This window comes from Biomphalaria glabrata, chromosome 1, assembly GCF_947242115.1.
Source record: "Biomphalaria glabrata chromosome 1, xgBioGlab47.1, whole genome shotgun sequence".
NCBI classification, from domain to species: domain Eukaryota; kingdom Metazoa; phylum Mollusca; class Gastropoda; family Planorbidae; genus Biomphalaria; species Biomphalaria glabrata.
In genome coordinates this window covers 15,138,833-15,160,882 of record NC_074711.1, presented here as the reverse complement: position 1 = coordinate 15,160,882, position 22,050 = coordinate 15,138,833, and the positions used below count along the sequence as shown (strand labels likewise).

The 22,050-nt window shown below is 33.3% G+C and overlaps 1 protein-coding gene across 2 annotated transcripts; it reads right to left on the bottom strand.

Moving 5' to 3' along the window:
- Positions 1 to 25: 25 nt before the first annotated feature.
- LOC106073099 (kinesin heavy chain-like) lies at positions 26 to 21,590 on the bottom strand. Of its 2 annotated transcripts, XM_013233568.2 has the most exons (25): positions 21,435 to 21,590; positions 18,336 to 18,608; positions 16,810 to 16,897; positions 11,079 to 11,152; positions 10,832 to 10,936; positions 10,677 to 10,725; positions 10,365 to 10,420; positions 10,117 to 10,204; positions 9,878 to 10,002; positions 9,470 to 9,574; positions 9,193 to 9,341; positions 8,919 to 9,067; positions 8,620 to 8,831; positions 8,154 to 8,429; positions 7,914 to 8,063; positions 7,633 to 7,824; positions 7,248 to 7,365; positions 6,942 to 7,125; positions 6,552 to 6,786; positions 6,346 to 6,462; positions 6,028 to 6,164; positions 5,882 to 5,908; positions 4,488 to 4,567; positions 2,787 to 2,908; positions 26 to 2,302 (listed from the first exon to the last, which is right to left on the bottom strand). In XM_013233568.2, exons 2-24 carry the CDS (start codon positions 18,459 to 18,461, stop codon positions 2,787 to 2,789), a joined length of 2,964 nt encoding a protein of 987 aa, XP_013089022.1. In that variant the 5' UTR covers positions 18,462 to 18,608; positions 21,435 to 21,590; the 3' UTR covers positions 26 to 2,302. The 2 variants fall into 2 exon arrangements, with proteins under 2 accessions (XP_013089022.1, XP_013089023.1); XM_013233569.2 differs by lacking the exon at positions 5,882 to 5,908.
- Between the last annotated feature and the right edge of the window lie 460 nt (positions 21,591 to 22,050).

Genomic DNA, 22,050 nt, shown 5'->3' with positions numbered 1-22,050 from the left:
GACTCAAACAAGTAACAAACAAACATTAAGTGTTATACTTTATTGTGCCACAAACAAGCGCAATTTAAAAAAAAAATTATTTACATCTACCACACAAAATGAAATTATGTGAGACCCCAAAACTTACAAGATGATGGATAACCATTGGTAAATAAATGGAGTAACATTTGTCAGGCTTCTTCATTAAGCAAGCAGCAGCTTAGAGAAACTAAGAAATGTTGCGATAAGTGCAAGACAAATATAAATTTACAGTAGTAACTTTCATCTTGTATTGGTCACAGTAGTAAAATACTACTACAACAGAAAAGTCAAGAAAACACACTTTGTAAAGAATTCAGGACTTTTTATTTGCAACATATATTTTTTAAAAAGCATTTAACCTTTGACCTAAATGTCTAAGGAAAAAACAACAACTCACTTTTGTTTTTCTCAGATTATGTCTAGAATGTCATTCCCACTAATGGAGGGCTCTGAAATAAAATGAGGGGGAGGGACTGATTCTCGTTACTAAGCACAACCAAATGCAGCCCATAACTGACTAAGAGAATGATAAATATTGTACATCCAATAACCTAAGCATTGCAATGTGACATTGAGAAGCACAGGAGTCAAAGAAACATCAACAGTCATAATAAAGTTCAGTAATAAAGGTCAAGTTTCTAATGGCATGCACTTCTCTGCAAATCTGAGAGAAACTTGCACAGCTAAAACAAACAAAATACAGTAAAGCACCACTAACATGTTGGGAAACAAAAAAATTTGAAAACAACAAAAGAAACAAAACAAAATTGTCCATAATTGAAGTAGAAGGCTATCACAAGAAGACTACCATGTATCACAATAAATTAACATCAGTGACTTTCACATTCTGCTCAGGAACTGACTATACAAGTCATAAGTTAAAAAAAAAAAAACATATGTGAACACTAGAAACAAAGAAACTGGTCACAACTAGTTCAAATAAAATAGAAACACAGAAAGGAAGCAATAAGACAAACAAATGTCAGAATTTTTTTAATGGATTTTTTTTTTTTTTACATTATTGTGTATAATAGTTTCCCTCCTAAGTTAAGGCAAACCCTTAAAATTAACGAAATATGGACGAAACTATTTTCAAGCGAGACTGATATTGCTCCCATGTCATAGTCTCATGCTTGGAAATAAATAATTGTATTTAAGAGCCAGCCATTAGGAAACTATTTCCCTTCACCAGTCGCTATGAGTGTACAGAAACATTTGAAACCTTCTCCCTGTACACACTAAGGTGTACTACAGTGTCATGTATGCACACAGCCCAGATACACAACATGCAAATCAAAACCTAGGCTGGATATAAAATATACAACTACAATAAGTTAATGCAATGGGCAGTACATTAAACTCCAAGTATTCACAAAGAAAAGGGGGAGGGTTGAGGCAGGATATGTAGTTCAAAAAATAAGCTGTCATTCTTTCTAACCATGGAAAGGAACAAAACAAAACAAAAAAAAACAAATATTGCACTTAAAGCGTGAACATACATTCAGCTTCATATTCATAAAAAAATTGTATCTACAGTTCCTTGTAAAAATTTTGTTTCACCATCATAGTTACTGTTCAGAATAGATAGAAGAGCAACCACATTGACAGAATTGAGATTTAAAAAAAAGAACAACTGGGTCAGGGCAACAAGTGCAAGTTTGCAATGCTACACCAATTTGTTTGGGCTACTTTATGTGTTGGTTCATTTGGTAAAGACTAAAAGGGTTGTTTTCAACTGAACTTTGGAATGTCACCTAATGGCACTTGTAGAGACAACAATCTCTTGCACTTGTTGCAACACACCCCACTTGTTAGTGTACTAACAATTAAGCATTGTTAAAGAGTACTGATGGTAAATAGTTTGCATACCACAGACCAGGAGGCATTAAGATACATTAAAAAGATCAAAGTTCAGGAAATACAAAATGTCACATAGTGATAAGTTGATGGATACAATGTTGTACCAGAATGGGTTTGGGTCAATCACAATGAAATGTAAATTATTTCTGGCAATACATTTTTTTCTTCTTTGCAATTGTATTTCTGAACTAAAAACTAAAGTCTAGACAATCTCAGTGCCTTGAAATAAAATGATTAAAAAAAAACACTGCTAGTTTATATGGTGCAAAGAAATCTAACAGTAAATGAGATGTCTCAGTACAATGAACAATGTAGACACAAGCCTGAAGCGGAATGCTAGGTGAGGAAATGTGTGTCTTCTTATGATCATGAAAAAGTGTTTGGATCACAGTCAGCTGTCTCCTCTGGTAGGGACTACAAACTGAAAAACAAGACAAGCGTTTTTTTTTTAAATTCAGATATTAAAAATACCAAACAATAATAATTAGAAGTAGAAGTAAAGTTTCCCTTTCAGACCTTGGGATCTAGAGAGCAGATGATGTTGAGGTTTGTCTGTTTCTTTGGTCAATGGTTAAGGAGCAGCCGAGAGGAAAAAAAAAGAGCTGGGAAACCATTAATAAACTAGCAAGTGACTGGAGAGTGGCGTGTTTTTACAGAGGTCCTATGTTCCACGAGGAACGCAAGGGAAAGATGATTATGATGAGACAGAAGACTACTGGAATATTGATTCTTATTTCCAGTTAATTTCAGGAGTTTCTGAATGATATTAAAGTCAGATGTATTTATATTTATTATGGGCAAAATAAACATTTACTATTCTGACTATCAAAGCAATTTACAAGCAAGAATTATTTTGAAAGTTAAACTATTTGTATATAAAACATTCTAATTATAGCAGTATTTACTTATGCAAAGTCTTTCACAGCTGCTGGTCCATTAATTGGGATGTTACCACCTCCTCCTCTAATCCCTGTGTTCTGTTGAGGCTGGCTACTGCCTGTGTGTTGTCCAGGACGTATGGGTTTAGCTGATAGACAATAATAGATGCATTTGTTAAAAATACATTGATAAAAAAAAACTAAAACTGTCTCAATAGACATACATGTGACCAGTGATGGGAACAGACTTTGAAAAAATTTTAGGAAATTTTGCACACCCCCGTTTTTGAACTGGCCTGCGACTTAAGAAAAGATGTTGCTGAATTTTTAAAAATTATGTATAATCATTTTATTTAATATTTTCTTTAAATAATGTTGTATTACATAATAATTACACTACATAAGCTTTACTGCACACAAAATGCAAGCAAGGCACTATTGTTTGTACATATAGATGAGAGGAGAAAGCTTTTTGCAGATGCTTTATATCTAGGTGCAGGCAGTCTGAGCATTCTACAATAGATAACTGCTTTTCTGGTATTGTAACAACTTCTCTCTCAAACAACTATAAAGAGTTAATGTGTTGAAAATCAAAACATGCTGAGTTTTGGAAATACTTCAAAAGTATGAGCTACACTTCTGTTTTTGTTTCACTGATTATTAAATTTTGTACAGGAGAAACTGCACATGTTTATTAAACATGAAGTCCACCAAAAAAGCAATTGAGAGAAAGCTGCTGAATATCTGATGAGTTCTTAAGCAAGAACAACCAGATGAGGAGCAATGCTTAGAGGAAGAGAATGTTTAGCAATAAAACTGCAAATTGAGGCTTCCTTATATGACTCTTTTTCATGCTGATACAAGTTGTTTACAAGAAGTGGATCTCTACTATACTGGGCTTTTAAAGCTTAAAGCATTAGTAATGATTAGTTATTAGTTAGATATATAGAAAAAACTTTAACATATATATTTCTTACAACAGATCTAGATCTATCTATAATCTAGATCTAATTAAATCTAATAACTTGGATTTAGATCTCTAGTGATCTAGATCCAATTAAATCCAATATATTACTAGATCAATTATGATGTATATTCTATCAGACTTACTCAGTAATTTACTATAATCAAATTAGAAAAAATCTAGGGGCCATCGTAACAACAGATACACCCTATCCCCCACTGGTAGACAAATGAGATTGGACCATAGCGCTCTGAACATGCTGTAAGCATGAAAGTACCGCTATATAAAAGCCATAAATGTAAAATATGAGTGAGTCTGGTGTGAATGTACAATTAGCGCAATCATTATGATACTCTCAACTCCGATACTTTACAAAAGCTGGCAAGCACCCATTGAAATTAAAGTCTAGACGCTTTAGATCTAAATAATCTAGATCAAAAGTATTCAAATTAAAGAAACTAGATATCTTATCTAGAATATATCTATCTAGACTGATTCAAACCACTCTAGTCACTCTAGAACTAGATCTAGGACTCTAGACTTAGATCTAGTCAATTAGACAATACGTAACACAAGATTTTTGTCAAAAGACCGGATGTGCGCATGTTCAATATAAATCAAAATCTTATTTCGCATTCTTCTGAAAATGGAAAATAATAAAATCGGACTTTTTTCATTTAAAAAAAATCGGATTTTCTGATGTGATTAAAAAATACAAAAACAATATTAATTATAAATAATTATAATTAAAAATTGTCAAATACCTATTTGAGGTGCATGCCCTCTACGAGCGAGGTTCCTCTGTCTCACAGCCTCTTTAATTCTGTCAACTTCCATTTGATATCTAAAAAGAATGATACAAAAGAAAACAATGGCATTTAACAAAGAATCAGTTTTCTACTTTTGAAACGCTGCTAAACAATGTGTTTACACAACTGCATTAAAACACTGCATTTTATTTGGAAATGTATTTTGTATAACCTGTTTCCAAATGAAGTAACAAGCTTACATTTAGAAAGAAAGAAATGTTGCACCTGATTAAGGACATTTCTGATATGAGCAACTATTTTTACTTTTATATCTGACAAGATTTTTTGTTGTCACTTCAAATATCAAGGTGCTAAAGTAAAAAACAAAATTACTAAATCTAAGAACACAGCATTTATGCACAATTAATTGGTAAATTTGATAATCAAAGGATCTTTTGCTTTTAAAGGATTTTATTTAGAAAATGTATCTCTCCTAGCCTTTAAAAATTACTAATTGTATGAAAATATTTTAGAAATTGATTTTTTTCTTCACTCCTTATAGAAATAATTATAGTATTCAAAAATGAAAACAGTATTGATATTCAAGAAAGAAAACTGCATATTAAAAAAAAAAAAGTAAAATGTGTTGGATGTTGCAATAGTCAATCTAAAAACTTCATCTCATAAATATGGATGGTGCTGGTAGTGTCCATGGCCAATAAGTGTGTCAACTTCTGGGTTGGACTTAAGAAATATATATAAAAAAAAGTATGACCACACAGAATACAACAAAGACTAAAAGTTGTTCAACGATGATATCAAGGATATATACTACCATTTCCAAACACAAAATCATTAGTCATGTCATATATACAATATATAGAAGAAGACCAAACAAAAAAATAGTCATTAGAAGCTGGTCAACTGAAATAGTGAAAGCAAAACACTAGAATGTACCACTTGAATGTTTGGAGTCTGTTATACATGTGTAGGAGTTAAGTTCACAATAAATAGAGAGGTTTTTTTGGTTCAGTGTGTATATCCTGAGCGACTATTTACTTTCAAAAGATACAATGTCAGAATATCATGCAAATTTGTTTTCCCTTCAAAATTTCAGTCCAATTTTTTTTTAACAAAAATGTTTCATCAACAAAGGCAATGAAAATATATTATTTTTTATAGACAAAGATAATTACAGACTAAAATATGAACAAATTACAGTTTAACTAAGTCTTTCTTTAAGAAAGATAAAAAAACAAAAACAAACAAAAAAAAATGCCTACCAAGCTTTATGATTATATAAAGAAAGAAAATTCTAGCTTACAGTTTATCATTGACTGCCTAGATTGTTAAAAAGCCTTGACCTACAGGTTAAAATTTTGTTTGTTCTGAATGAGAAAAATACTTACTTTATGTCATTGGGATTTGTGGCACTGCTAAACAAAAAGGAGGAGGACATGAGTCTAAGTATAACGTAAAGGGGGTACAACTTTTTGGACTAAACAGCCTGACCAACTAAACAGAAGGACAGAAATAAAAAATAAAAGAAACAAACCTCTTGCGGTCCCTCATGGCACCCTCTTTGGCTTCCTTCAGAGCAGTCTCCAGACATTTCACTCTGTCCATGGTGGCCCTGAGACGTTTCTCAAGCTTAGGAAGTTCACATCTCAGGTCTGCATTGTCTCGCACCAACTACAACAGAGATCATACAAATATGAAAAGTATGTCATTGAAACAAGTTTCACTATTCTTATAGTTAGACTGAATTGATTGAGCCCAATAGCTTGTCCATATACAATTTTAACTGTTAAACTGCCGCAGCCCTAATACTGTAGTGTCCAAACAAACTAAAGAATACATAGAAAATAATGACCTGTTTATGAACTTTGGTTAGTTGTTCTAAATTATTCTCTAAGAAAGAAATTTTCTGTTTCTGTGCAACAGTTCCTCCAGATTCTTCATCCTCCTCCTCTTCTTTTTTATTGGCAGCCTAATAAGAAACAAGAACATGTTAAAAAAATCTGTTTAGAAACAACTAATGTATTATAAATAATGCATAAACAAGACTTAATTTTTTACCTTTTTAACTCTATTCTGTAGGTCTTGAACAAACAGTTTTCTCAAATTGTGCAATGTCTGCAGCTCCTTGGCCACTGTCTCCTCTAAGCCTTTAAGATCCTCCTTTGCCTGTTCTCGTTTGTCCATCTGCAGTGTAAGTTCAGAGAGACGACTGGCTTTCTCAGCTTCTTCTGCTTTCAGAGATTCATAGTCCTTTTGTAGTTTGTCTAGAGCTAGGGTCAGTTTCTGGTTGGTTCTGGAGGAAAATGATAATTTAAAAAAAAATAAATATGACCAAGTCAGTTAAAAAAAATGGTTATTATACAAATAAAAAAAAAAAACATTTATAAAAGCAAAGACAACTTTTTAAACAAAAATCATATGTAGGATGAATGTAGCTATTTCACTCACTCTTTCAGTTCATCAATAAGTGTCTGTTTATCAGAGATTTCCTCCCTAAGACTGGACAATTGTTTCTGATGCTGCTCACGGTGGCTCTGCATCTGTTTTTCCAAGGCCTCCTTCATCTCAATCTCAGACTGTAATTTGTCTGACGCTTCCTGGACTTTTTGTGTGACTGTAGCATGCATGGTTTCTGTACAAGATGAAATGGAATGGACAACTTGGTTTTAAAAAAAAAATAAGAGTGCAGAAATCATTTTTAGTAATTAAATCTTTATATCTTCTAATCAAAGAAAACATGTACTGTGCACTGACCACTAGCTTTGTATCGAGCCACTTCTTCATTGAGAGAGTCAACATTTTCTTCCAATTGACGTCTTTTATGCTCAACATCTTTAATGGTTTCACTCAAAGTAGCCATCTTGGCTTCGTACTGATAGCGGAAAAAAAATTAAACAACAACTTTTTCTCAAAATGTTAACATTAAGAAAACAAACTTAACTACTAATAAGGATAGAAAAAAAAGTTTGTACAGAAATTAAGAAAACACAAAATACTGTAATTAAAGTAATATATATTCCTAGCAGTATTTACTCACTAAATTTAAATACACAATAAAGTTTCTATTTCATAAAAAAAACAGAATTTTCAATTAATTGACATTCCTTTTAACTGAAATTTTCAGTGCTTATTTTTTTACCTGTTGAATTTTCAGCTGGCATTCTGATAATTCTGAGTTGGCATCATCTAGTTTCTTGTTATTTTCTGACTGTGCATTTTCTAAATTGGCAGCTCTTGTAGCCAGAGTTTTGACTTCAGATTTCATTTTGCTAATATAGAGTCTAGCTACAGTAAACTCTTCCTCCAGTTTCTCTCCAGCTCCACTGTTTGGCTGTGGCAGGTCAAAAATAGAATTATATAAACTATAATATGAACATAGACAAATGTAAATAGGAATGATAAAGAAATAAGAAGCCTTACTTTGTTCTCAGATGCACTACCTCCAATAACAGCACCAATGTCACCAAGATCTTTGAGTAAACTAGACATCATTTCAACCACTCTCTTCTTTTGATGAGATGATGAATCACGAAGAGACTCAAGTTCTGCCTGCAAGTTGCTAATTTTGACCTTGAAATAAGAGAAAGGGCGAGTCAAATGAAGGTTTGCTAGCTTTTAACCTGAATACAAAATATCTTTGAATAGAAAAAGCAAACTCACAGTTTTCTGATTGATTTCCTCATTCAGAATCTCAATGTCTTTCTTTCTACTCTCTACCTCCTGTGATTTCTGGTCATAGTTCATAGCTAACTCTTCCAGGGCCTGAAGGACTTCCTTCACCTCTTCTTTGGCAGATTCATTGTCAGCTTGAATCCTGGCCATCTCAGCTTGACAACTTTCATAGTCTCTTCTGGAGTTGGCAATGAGTTCCTCCTGTTCAAGCATTTGTTCTCTCAGCTTTTCAATGAGCTGACCTTGGTTATTGATTTCATCATCCTTTCAATTGAGAAACAAAAATGCAATTAGATGTGAACAATACATACTGGTGATCATCTTCTCCATTTGCAAAACACCATATACGTCTAGCAAAAATTAACTTTTGGAATAAAACCCCAGTAACTTAAGACAAATACATATTTTAATGCCAGTGTAAAAGTGGTGATGATTAATAGAAAAAGGAGTGCACCTTATCATCAAGCTGCTGGTACAATTTCATCTTCTCTTCTTCTAGCTGAGCCTTTTCAGCCTCTGGAATAGCACTGACTCCTCCACTGACAAGACCAATGAAACTGGATTGCATAGCAGCCTGGTCAATGGCAGCCTGGCCTGGGGCAGTGGGTTCAGCTTCCATGGCAGCAGTCTTCACATCCACCTGCTCTTCTACTGGAACAGTTTTGCCTGTAAAACCAACAAAGCTATTAACTAAAGAATCATGCTCACTAATTAAATAACCAAAAGGTACTTAACAATGAAAGGTCATTTTACCATTTCTCCATGACTGCAATTCTGCTTCCAGTTTCAAAATAATCAGCTTCATCTTGTTGTTCTTTTCTTTTTCCCTTTCATAGCGTCTCTTCCATTCTTCTGCTGTTAGTTCTTCATTGACACTGACAACATTCTTGATGGTCTTGGCTCTAGAAAACATAATTCAAATTTCTTTAGATTTTTTAGCAAGACTTAAGATTAAAAATAACTATTCTTTGTACATTGTGTGTAGCTAAAGGTTAAAAGAAAACAAAAAACTAAAACACAAGACTACCTTTGTCCAAACATAAGTGTGGACTTTGTTTCCCCTTCATTGTAAGAAGCAGGAGAGCAACATATAACCATTGTAGTACGAGCATTACCACCCAAACTTTCTTGTAATATCCTAGTCAATTTACTGTCTCTATAGGGAACGTGAGATTTCTGAAACAAAGAGAGCATAAAAATATGCTGAGTCTCCTCAATACAAAGATATATAGATTACAAAACACTGCAGTACAAGGACATTAGAGAGATTCACAGAAACACTTGAAAATATATTTCAAACTTACATTTCCATCAGCAAGAGCTGCAATGACATTGCCCAGAGCTGACAAAGATTTGTTGATGTTTTTGGCTTCATCAAGAACTGACCCTTCAGCACCCGTTTTACTGACCTGTAGACATGAAGAAATAGAAAATACAATAGGATAATTTGAATTTCTAAAGCTGGTATATTCAGTTTCTTTCTTAGTTGGAAATAGATGGGACGTTACTTCTTATTTCATTTAAAACTTAGAAAATTCAAGAATATTTAGTGGTTTTATTTATTTATTTTTCTTTCTATACAGAACAAGCTTTGTTTTTGTACAAATGTAGATATTTGAAGTATTTGCATGATGAAGAGATGGACACTATTATTATGATTGTATTTACATAATACATGGTGTACTTCTAAACAGCAAATCCTGAGCTCTTACCTTTTCACTGCCAGCAAGATCCACCAAGTACAATTTACCATGTAATTTTTTCTCATTTTCTACATTTTCTTGTTTTACATGTATAAGAAAGACACTGTGACTTCTTGAGCTGTGCTCATTCATATCTGACAAGTGGATGAAACAGAAAATGTTATCAAAGGAAGAGTCAGATAGTAAGTGCATCTACATTAAGAGTACATTTACTTCATCTTTATAAGATTTTCCGAATGGCCACTTACTTGTAACAGCAACATGCCTATTAGATTTGCCCTCTTCAATAACATCCATAACCTCTTCTGGACTTGAGACAAACCTTTCTGTACAGCCCTACAGTGAAAAAAAACAACAACAGATACACTGAATTGTACCAGGTATTTAGTATAACGACACCATTTTTCTTTCACATAAAATCTAAACAAAATTCAGAATTTGTATAGATTAATTAGATAATAAATCAACAGACAATTAAAAATACACTCATTCTTACCTTGACATAAGGAACCCTATTTTTATCTTCATGTACTGAAAGGTTGGTTTTGGTTACTGTGAAGTAATAGAAATATTTATCTTTTTAATACTTGTCTAAGGTCAAAGGGAACAACTAAAAATATATATCCTTATCAGACCATTACTTATAGATCATAACCAATTTACTTATTTTTAAAGTATTTCAACTTCCACAAGTGTAAAAGTTACTCCAGTAAATAAAATGAATCTATTTTGTGATCAAAATTTCAAAAACTTAAATAGGAGAAAACAAACTCAAAGATTGAATAGTCAGCTTAAACAGTGAGCTTACCATCCAGCAAATCCCTGATTTTATCCATATATATTTCAAAGTATGAGACCTAGATACAAACAAAACATTATAGTAGTATGATTGTTTGAAAAACAAAATGTCTAAGAAAGAAACTAACAACAAAGTAAAAGAAAGCTATGCAGCTAAACCAATACCTTAATGTGAAACTCCAAGTTTTCATCCATGCCATAAATGTAGTTAAAGATATCTTGCACAATTCTAGGGATAATACCTTGCAATGGCTCATTGCCCATAACACCCTGAAAAAAAAAGGCATTCTTAGCTCAACTTTTGATTTAATGACAAATTTGTAATTAACTAATTGGATCCATCATTAAATCTTCAGTCTGCTTAAATAAGACAAATGTATCTGATAACACTCAATAGGAATTGTATGCTCACCTCCATGGTATGTGTTTTACCACTGGATGTTTGTCCATAAGCAAAAATGGTCCCATTGTATCCACTAAGTACATCTGTAAAGATACATAGATTTCCTTTTAAATTTATAGAAGAAATTTCCTTCTATCCTATTTAACCCTTAAAATGCGTGTGGCAGTTTAGCCTCTAAACATCAGAATTGTAATTCCATTTTGTATACACTCAGTGTAAAACAGCTCAGCACTTTAAGGGTTAAACCATAAAGCATGAATCCATAAAAATTGAAAAAAATGGAGTACTCAATTACCAGTCAACTCTGATGGGAGAGTCCATTCAAACTACAACTTTTTATTTAGAAAAAGAGAAAATCTTCTGATTACTTCAGACAAAGAAATGAAAACAAATTTGGTATTGCATTATGTCAGTCAAATAAATGAAAACACACTTTTCACAATAAACACCAGGTGCATTACTGAATATGAATGTTATTGTGAGAAAACCTTACAAATATGGTTTATATCGTAAAAATAAATTACCAGAGTGGAGCAAAGCCAATAAATGCTACCTAAAAGAAGCAGAAAGATCCATGAAGATGATTGTACTTATTCCAAAAGTAAAATCAGAACCCTAAAAGTCATATCTGGAGCCAAGTCAAATGGTTTTAGTGGTGTAAGTGATTTATGACATTTAGTTGGTCCTTACCCTTTATTATGTCATGAAAATGTTGAACTACCAGGATGGATACTGAAATGTGTTAATGTATTCAAGCCATGAAAGATGGACAGTTGAATTTACAACTTTCAATGACCTCAAATCAAACTCCAAAACTGATCCACTGCTACAGGTATTCAAACTTTTCATATCACTTTAGACACCTTTACATTTTAAGGTGCTTGTAATAACTAAATAAGTGCAATGCAATCTTCAGAAAAACTGTCAATAAAACTATCAATAATTCACAAGTCATATATGCAAATAAGTACAAATATTTTGAATGGAAAGTTGTAGCAAAGAAGACTCAGGTCTTCCATAGTTTGTAGTGCCTCTAGGATGATGTCACATTTAAAACATGTTCAACATAAGAAAAGTACAATGGAAAGACATAAGAAAAGTACAATGGAAAGATATGTAATATTTTTTTGCTTGTTGTTTTTTTTTTATGTCAGAAATCTGGTAACAACTCTCTTGAAAGGAAATGCTTGAGATAACTGATGCAGGCAATACTAAGAAATACCCCGGCAAGAGAGAAGGTGAGACAATACACAAGATACAATAATAGAGATTTCATCTAGAAAGATAGCTAAGAATCTTTTCATTAGACGTGTGCGTCTATTTTTTTTTTTTCAATATTAAAACAACTGTGTGAATAGAGACACTACTGATCAACAACAAATGTTGACAACCAGAAAAACAGGTACCAGGATTATGTAAATGAGCAGTGTAGAGGGCAGAATACAACTGAAATGGTTGGCTGCCTAGAAGTGCAACAAGTCTTTATTAAAAGCGTCGCTTTTGTTATGAATCAATACACAGCCAAATATCTTTGCAAACACCTTCAAGCTGTTACATCGTGCACAACAATTCAGTGAGTTGGCACACTGTCAAAAAGAGCACACATCAGATCGATACCACTAGCAAGAAGTATCATTGAAATCAAGTTCAATACTTTCTAGCAGTGGATCTTGTAACCTAATAATTTTAGCGAGACACGAAAGATCCACGCATAGAACTAAGATGAAAATAAACAGTAAATAGAACTATAATGCTAAGGTAAACTATGCCATGACGCAGTTCTATTTGACAACCGTGACAACTTTTAGGAGCGACTACTTCCATATATGGAGCTAAACATTGAATAAGTCAGCGAACCGGTATTGAGAGAAAGGTGGGGAAGGCGCTTGTAGGACGTAACCATTGTACAGCGAGGCCGAGATTTGTGCTAGGACACAAGGTTAGGTTCGTGTCACTTGAAACGTCACAGAGAGGTTGGTTTTGTCACTAATCCACGAGGAGAGATGAAGTAATAAATAGCACGTAGCGAGATGTAGATAAAGATTTGGAAAGGACGCTATGGAGAGAAAGTAAAAGTAGCGCCTCCGTGTAAAACTGTCAAAACATTTCGTTGGTGTATTGAGTAGCTACTATAGAGCCCGCACGTTAGCTAAGACTAGCGCAGCGACTAGCATTTCACTGAAGTGACCAATAAGCTAATCATAAAAAACAACAACACGTCATCTGGCCCAAGGACACGAGACATCTAAGTTGACCTTTTTGGGGGAGATGTGAATGGGGCGGGGGAGGGGGCAATTTTTATTTTTGCTGCGCGTAGGAGATAACTGTAGGCGTGCCACCGATGAAATCACACTCTACCAAGCTGGCAAGTAATATGCCTCCCCCTCCTTTCCCCCATCAGCACTAAGCCCGGTACCTCCAGGCTATCGCCCAATAGGAAGACAATGCGATTCTTGAACAAAGTGTGTTCAGTGTACTAGGCGTTAGATCTAATAGCGGCTAACTCTGACAAGAAATACACCCAATTCTTGTGTGTGTGTATAGTCAGCCAATCTTCTCTTCTGCACCAAACAAGCCTTACATCAAATGAAGACAGCTGGAGACGGCTTGTTGCTAGTGGAGGATGATGACAATGGAAACCCATGGGGCGAGGGGGAAACAAAGCTTCTAAGTACAAATGTGAGCATTCCAGGTTGAGCTCAAGTTTATTCAGAGCCACATGTTTTTAGTTCGGCTGATAAACAATTTAATAACAATAGCAGATCACTGACGGATCCGGGGCAGGGGTGAAAAGAACAATCGCCCACTAACATCCGACAGGGAAGAGAGATTAAATTTGTCAATATTAGTACATAGCCTACTATAAAATATATTTTAATTGTTAAGAAATCAGACAGCAGAGCTGGTCTAGTCCAAAGATTTAGGAATCATTGGCGGTCATCGATTTAATCGTTTGTCCCCCATGAATCCCACGGGCGATGGTATTGATGTCTTGCTAATTAGCAGGAATGGGGAGAGGGGAAGAGCATTGTTAATTCTAACCCCCCCCCCTCCACACTAGGCAATTAAAAAATTCTTTGTATTACAATGTATTTACTGTGTCGCAGCATTGTTATTATGTACAGCTAAAAATAAAGACTTTCTTGGCACCATTTAGAATTTAAAGGAATTTAGCTAGGAATTGTCTGCTTCAGACTAGGCTCCTTAAGCACTAGCTGTTTTGTTCTGTTACAATAGCATTGAATGCATAACATAAATAGAAAATTAGAATCAATATTTGTTTGTATTTCATCAGACTATAGAGCTACAAACTTTTTTTTTTCTTTTTAAATGTTTCCCAACCTAAAATAGCCCTAGAACAAAAAGAATTGAGGTTTCCATCTTTATTACCAGTAAGTATTGTTTCAAAATGCTTGTCATTAAAATACATGCACAGGTATTAATAGTACAAAAGTCACATTGTAGTTTGGATCTTAGCTAATTAGAGGCTCTGATTCATTGATCAACAAAGAAGTGTTTATGCATAATGTTCCTGTATAAGGGTACAAAATCTTTGGTATAACTAAGATTCTAAGGCCTCTAACACTATAATTATGCCAGAACACAGATTTACGCATGTGTCTGTGAAGAACTGACAAGTCATACTGTCCTAGTCATATAGGTCAACCAACTTAATCTCCAGCTATGGTAAACCAGTTTATATACTAAAATGTTAGCATTTGAGTTTCCATGTATGGAGATTTCCACAGAACAATAAATAATACAGTTCAATAAATTAAATTAATTGTTTTAATCTTTTAAAATGACTAAATAATGCAAAATGTATGCATGCTACTGATACACCCTTTCATCATTTGCTAAACTAGCACATTGCAGACACTGGCCATCTACCAGACACAAAGAACACACTGCAAACACTGGCCATATACTAGACATGACTAACATTTCACACTCACACTAAGGGCCATAGATCAGTCTAAATAAAGTTAAAAATAATTTGAGTGCACTAAAAGGGAACAAATTATAATACAATTCATAATACAAGTGTGGAACACTAAATGAAAACTGAAAAGAATTTGAACAGCTTCTCCACACTTTGTTTTCAAACATATTTCTGCATTTGTTTTTTAAGACCAATGTCCCACTAAACGAAGTTCAAATTGTACAACTAAATAGTAGAGGTGTGTTAAATCAGTCGATAACAGAATGCAGACAATCTGAGCATCACTAAAGACTACAAAAGGTTTTTCTTATTATTGTAACGAATCTCTTGCTGAAATTGTGAAAACAGAAACAAGGCCTATCTATATAACATGGCACTGTACCTTCATACAGAATAAAAGAAAAACATGGACACTAGCTGGAATAAAGCTGAGGCTGTCGCTAGTGACTGTTCTCAATTTATCATGGAGACAACTTACACACACACACACATTTTTTTTAAGTTGCAATAAAATGAACAGATATCTATATATAAGAAACAAGTTGAACTGTAGCTTACTCCTATATTGATGGAATCATCTGTAGGATCACTTTAGCATCACTAAAGACTACAAAAGGCTTTTCTTATTATTGTAACGAATCTCTTATTATCCAGGCTTGAACCTCACAACTCAGGGCTCCAAAGTATCAGTAACAGTTTAATTTCAAATTCATCACAATTGGCAACAACATTATACTAACTGTCCAAAAAAACCTAGCCTTGCTCTGCCTGAATTCACACACCGTGCTGTTTCTAACTTCGCCTCGTACTGGTCATATTGCGAGGTAACATGAAGTCTTGACTCTAACACACTCGCTCTTATATAGGGTCTCTACTGGCCTTCCAGAACCGGATGGAATGTCGCTCGACCGCTTAGGTTGATTACATAAGTACGTAATATTTACGACACAGGCACTTGCCGAACTGGCCTATACTGTCACTTGTCACGGCTGACCGTTTGTTTAGCGCTGGCCCGGGCGATTGGCGTAGTCTAAAAAACACACAGCACTACCCCCATCTGTGTCACCAGCAGGTTTATAACAGTATTGATATATTAGTAAACTAACAAGACAATCAATACTTTAAAAGGGGCCTAGGGATTTTTAATTAAGAGGTTTAAAAATGAATAAATGAGATGGTGTTTTTAAAAGAAATCAGTGGGAACATTTCCACAAATATTTTTGTAAATGAAATACTTAACCACGCTTCAAAAATCTATCACTTGTTTATAAAACTCTTCATGGATAGATCTGGGTCCCTTTGGTTGGTCAAATATTATTTGCTCATATGTTAATTTTAATCCTGAAAATTTTGATAATCTAAAAATAGACAGAGTGATGATTAGTGTTGCAACTGAGTGGGATAATAACCTTATCAATATCACATTTGCTGCTTCAAATTGTTGTTAAGTTGTTTTTAAGGATTATTCAAAAGAACTCCCTCACACAACTCCTTTACCATAGAAGATAAGTTAATTGCCAAACAGACTTTTACTATAAACCTTTATTTATTACAAACTTGTGTGATAGCACTCCCTTGAAGAAAATCCAATCAGTTGGCTCAACTTCTACAATCATTTGTAACAAACTATATTTAAAGGATTTAATTATTACTTTCTAACTATGCTACAAAAGATTTCTGTATTATTTAATAAAATGAAAGCATTCAAACAGAATACATTCAACAAGAGGTCACAAACACATAAACAGCAGACATTAATAATATTCAGTTATCCCAGAAAAAAAAAGATCAACTTACCAGCAACAATTGGTTTAGCAGTGACATTGTAGACATATTCTTGAGTAACATTTGGCTTTAGAACTTTGTCAAATACAAACAATTTTCCCTTAAAAAAACAAAATAAATAAATAAAGCTTATATAAAAAAAATGCACATTAGCATTTTTCCAAAAAAGTCAAAGCTTAGCAAGGCAGACATTATAAGTGATGTATATTTATTGAACCAAATGAACTTGGAGGGAAAAAGATATTTTCACACATATGTGCTAAAAATAATTTTAAAACTATAAGAACTTTTATAGAGTACAGATTTAATCACAACAGAAGTTTCTGGGTTCCTGAAAAACAACTAAGTGTCAGAGCTGGACATGGTGTCAGCAGAAATACCCAAACAAGGTGGACAGTACCAAGTTGACAAAATGACCTATCTTCTTAGGTCTTTGCTGGCAAAGGATAGATTCCTGCAGACTGGCAAAAAGGAATGGTTATAAAGCTTCCCAAAGGAGCAGTACCCTCATTTCAGTCAAAGTTTTCAACACTGTTCTGCCTTAGATGAAAGGCTTAAGAAAGAACAAGTGGTACAACATGTGTTGAATAGATTTTGTCCAGTAAAACATTATCATACAAAGCTTGGAATACTACTTTGTTCTAGCTACATCTCCACAACAAATCCAGTTGCTGTGCCAGAACAGACAAAGGAGAAGAGTATTTCAACATCAAAATGATAGCTAATTTTATCCCCCCCCCCCTTACATCCCTCCCAGCCATGGATTATACAATGAGGAAAATATGAACCAAATAGCCTTGTGTATTCCATAAAATGAAACAAACAGGTTAAAGTACCTGGGCTTTCACAACAAAGTAAATTTAGGCTACAAATAGGAGTATACAAAACATAAAGAATGCCTTGATAGAGAGCACTTAAGTTTGGCCTCTGAATTAATTGGGACAAGACCTAAATCCTGAAACTTTGGACAGACATAGATGGAACAGATAAAAAAGTTCATGAGCATCATAACCTGAAGTGTGGATGCTTACATAATGTGGCATGGGAAGGAAGGGGCCTACATGGACCAATCAATTCAATGGATTAACATAGAGATAACTGTTTACTTATTCTACAATCACATTTTGTTCCTATTGCAAGACATGAAAGACATCTGTAAAAAAGTGAGAAGTTACTAAATGTTGCCCAAAATAAATAACAGTAAATTCCTAAGAATCACAAACTGAGACAATGCCACCAATGAGTTAATTCATTGCTAAACACTAAGACAATGTCAATCTTGCTCTCTAAAGACTGCAATGACATTGATGCTGAAATTGTGAAAACAGAAACAAGGCCTATCTATATAACATGGCACTGTACCTTCATACAGAATAAAAGAAAAACATGGACACTAGCTGGAATAAAGCTGAGGCTGTCGCTAGTGACTGTTCTCAATTTATCATGGAGACAACTTACACACACACACACATTTTTTTTAAGTTGCAATAAAATGAACAGATATCTATATATAAGAAACAAGTTGAACTGTAGCTTACTCCTATATTGATGGAATCATCTGTAGGAAATTTGAGGACAAATTTACTTCCAGCCCTTTCCTCTGATTCATTGAGTGGTCGAACACGACATATAACTTTAATGTTGCACTCACTGGCATCTCCCATGGTGGATGTGGGAAGCCGACTACTCAAGGCAAGTAATGGATACTCTTTGAAACCTTGCCTATATTAGTTGTTTTTGTAGAAGGCTATAGATTTATAGCCCAAATTGAGTAAATAAGTTAAAAATGATCATCTATGAAACTGTAAAACCTGTGACAAAAAAAAAAAAAGTCATATTTTAATTTATTTAGAATTAAAATTACATGGTTTTCAACTAAAGCATAATATGCTAACATGATAAATAATGAATTTATTTTCTCATAAAAAAAATAAATAAAATGTTTTCGTGACTAAAACTTCAAAATATAGAGATACTAAGTATATGGTCTAAAATGTAATTAACTGTCAGGCTAATGGCAACTTAAAATTGTGCTTTCTACTATGAAACAATAAAACTGGCAGAATTAAGGGAAATTGTTTTGTTAGTATGTAAATTAAAGAATAAAGATATAATATATTAGCTAATTAGATGAAAAAAGTTGTGTTTTTTTCTAACTCAAATGCTCTGCTAAAAAATTAAAATAGTTACTACATTGTTAATTTGGTTAGAAAAAAAATAAAACGAAATATTTACATTATACTGTATAAGGACACTTTAATTTTAATACCCAACACAAATACCATTAGTTTTGGACACGTAAAAATGAAATGTGCGTCTGTATCTGAAATATATATCAAATATCTGATTCTATATTTTATCTAAATTCTATTATTATATATTAGGCTTTTTAAAAATAAATTATTACTACATAAGGCAGTTGGTCATTGTGCTGGCCACATGACACCCTCGCTAACCATGGGCCTCATCATCTGCCGCCCTGAAAGGGGAACTTTTATTCAATTAGGTAATCCATATCTTATCTATAATTATAATAGATCTAAAAACTAGACTCAAGATAATCAAGATCTAGTAGTTATTTGACTAAACATAACTTTTGAGGTGAAATCAAAGATGCTCAGTCACCTGTGTAGTGTAATGTATTATTTAGCTTTGTGATGCACTATAGTAGTATAGATAGTTGACTTTGAACATGACTTTGTCTTTCTTTGAATTGTTCAGAAATCTAGACTTAGACCTTTCTACTTGTTCTTGCGATGTGGTCAAATTATTCATTATGATTGAATATTTCAATTGAGAGTAGTAGATTTAAGTAGATGATCATAAATGATAGATTGATAGGTTCAGGTAGATCTAGAATCTAGTCCAGACTCTAGTCTCATGTATATTATATATAATATATAATATATATATATATATATATATAGTACATAGATCTTTAAGTCAATATAAAATTAAGGGTTAATTATAATTATAAGTATAGAGTCTAGACTACACATTAACTCAGTCAGTATCTACTCAATAGTATTATACACTAACACTAACAGATTACTAACAATACTGGAGTGGAATGGCCCTGACATGGTACAGACAACACTGACTAGATCAGATCTGACTACAGTCAGTCACAGTAGAAAATGATCTTTACAATACTTTACATCTGATATATTCTATATAGACAATAGATCTAAAGTCACTAATATAGAAAGAGTCTAGTCTGTCTACTACTACTACTAGACTAGAAATTCTAGATACACTGAGTACTGTAGAATGTATCTAATATAGATCTATTCCAAGCTGTAATCAGTCTAGTCATGTCTAATGAGCCACTTAAGACATTCAAGTGTTAAAGATGAAAGTCATAGTGATAGAATAGATCTACTCACAAACAGTAATTAGTAACACGTCATAGACAGCATTTAAATCTTCATTATGATGAGTCATGATTATCAGATAATATCATAATACTTATATATTAACTTTATTAAATTATACAAATGAAAATACTATAAAATAGTACAAAAACACTAATAATACTAACACAGTCTACTAGTTTTACTAGTACTAAGTCTAGAGTCTAAGGTTATCAGTTAAGTCTAAGTAACTCTAAATATTCTATCTAAATTAGTCTAGATTTTAGATAAATCTAAGTCGAGGCCCTATCCTATACTTAAATATACTAGATCTATATATATATATATAGTAGTATCATACTAATCATAGGTTCTATAATATAATAATCTATAACTCTCAACTCTAGATCTCTATTATTTACTATTATTTATTATTATATAACACTAATCTATACTGTAACTTTTACTACTCTCTAGACTCTAGAGTCTAGACTCTACTCATTACTGTCTCTAGTAAACAAGTTAAGTAAGTACTGGTAACTGTACACTGTCTAGGTCTAGTAGTGTAGTGTATTCCTAGATCAGGGTAGACTCTAGAACTAAGTAACTTAGGCTTAGTAAGACAAATTAGACATTACTCACAATTACTGACATTAGTTAGTTCATTAGTCGTCACTCATAGTAGTCATTAACTCTTACTCTTACTCAAAAAACTTACTGACAAGAGTCACAAGTCTAAAACAAAGTACTAGACTGACTAGAGTCTACTGACTAGATCTAATTACTAAGTCCTAAGTAAAGTAAGTAATAATATAGATTATAGATCTAGTATGATCTAGTAAGTAGTCAAGTAGGCTTAGCCTGGCTTAGGCTTAGACTAGAGTAAGAGTAAGAGACTTCTACTTATAGTTTAAAGTAGTTAATTCTAGTACAGTACTACTAGTACTAGTCTACTTACTACTAGAATACTAGGACTAGATCATCTATTAGATCTATAATCTAGATCTATATCTTAATAATCTTAGTATATCTATTATCAATCTATAATAATAATCTAGTCAGTAGATCTATTCTAGAGTCAGAGTACTGAGTACTTACTTACTACTTAGTCTCTTAGACTTAGACTTAGAGTATAGAGTAGTCAAGAAGTAGACTGACTAGTCTAATAAATTTGATTTCTAGTCTAAGTCTAAAATTCTAAATCTAAATCTATGACTGAGGGTTAACTATTCAGTTGGCATTTATAATAAAATGTTATTTACATTACTATCATGGTTTACAAACCTTGGTGGTACCATTAAGAATCAATATATCATTTATATGGTTTGTTTTATCGAATAACATTCAGAACTCCGAATGTAATTATCGATTAGCATGAGCAGCCATTGCTAGCACGGTATTGTGGGTAAAATGACGTCATCTCATTAACCATTGCGATCAACTATGAAATCCCATAATGCTTAGTGGCCATCTTTTGGCCAACAGCTTCTTACAGACTTATTTTAATCTAAACTGACTAAACGTTTTAGATTTAATAGTTCTAATATTTTGATATAAATCTCTATCTAGTCTATAAATCTTCCGTACAACTAGATCTACATTCTGTGATTTCAAGACATTTTCGTTTTACTTCTATTTGCTTTTAACTGTAGGCTTTTTCTTTTAACTCTAAAAAAAAAAAAGCGAACCCAAGACCCGCTTAGCCAACTATCAGCTGCAAAGGGGTATCGGCTTCAAGTGATTTCCTTTAAAAAAATGCATTCGTCTCGCACCTTCAATGCATACTAAGTCACACTTCGTCATAGTAAGAAGCAGAGTTTAAAAAAAAATCATGCGTGGAACGGGCCGATATACTAATTAACAGGGCCGGTCTTGACCATTGCAACCTATGCGGTCGCAG

Excerpts from the sequence above, each read along its gene's own strand:
- LOC106073099 (XM_013233568.2), bottom strand. The coding sequence starts at position 18,461 with ATGGGAGATGCCAGTGAGTGCAACATTAAAGTTATATGTCGTGTTCGA. Across the intron at positions 10,937-11,078 it reads GTAAAACACATACCATGGAG|GGTGTTATGGGCAATGAGCC; the intron begins GTGAGCATACAA and ends TTTTTTTTTCAG. Across the intron at positions 6,165-6,345 it reads TAACCAAAGTTCATAAACAG|TTGGTGCGAGACAATGCAGA; the intron begins GTCATTATTTTC and ends TCTCTGTTGTAG.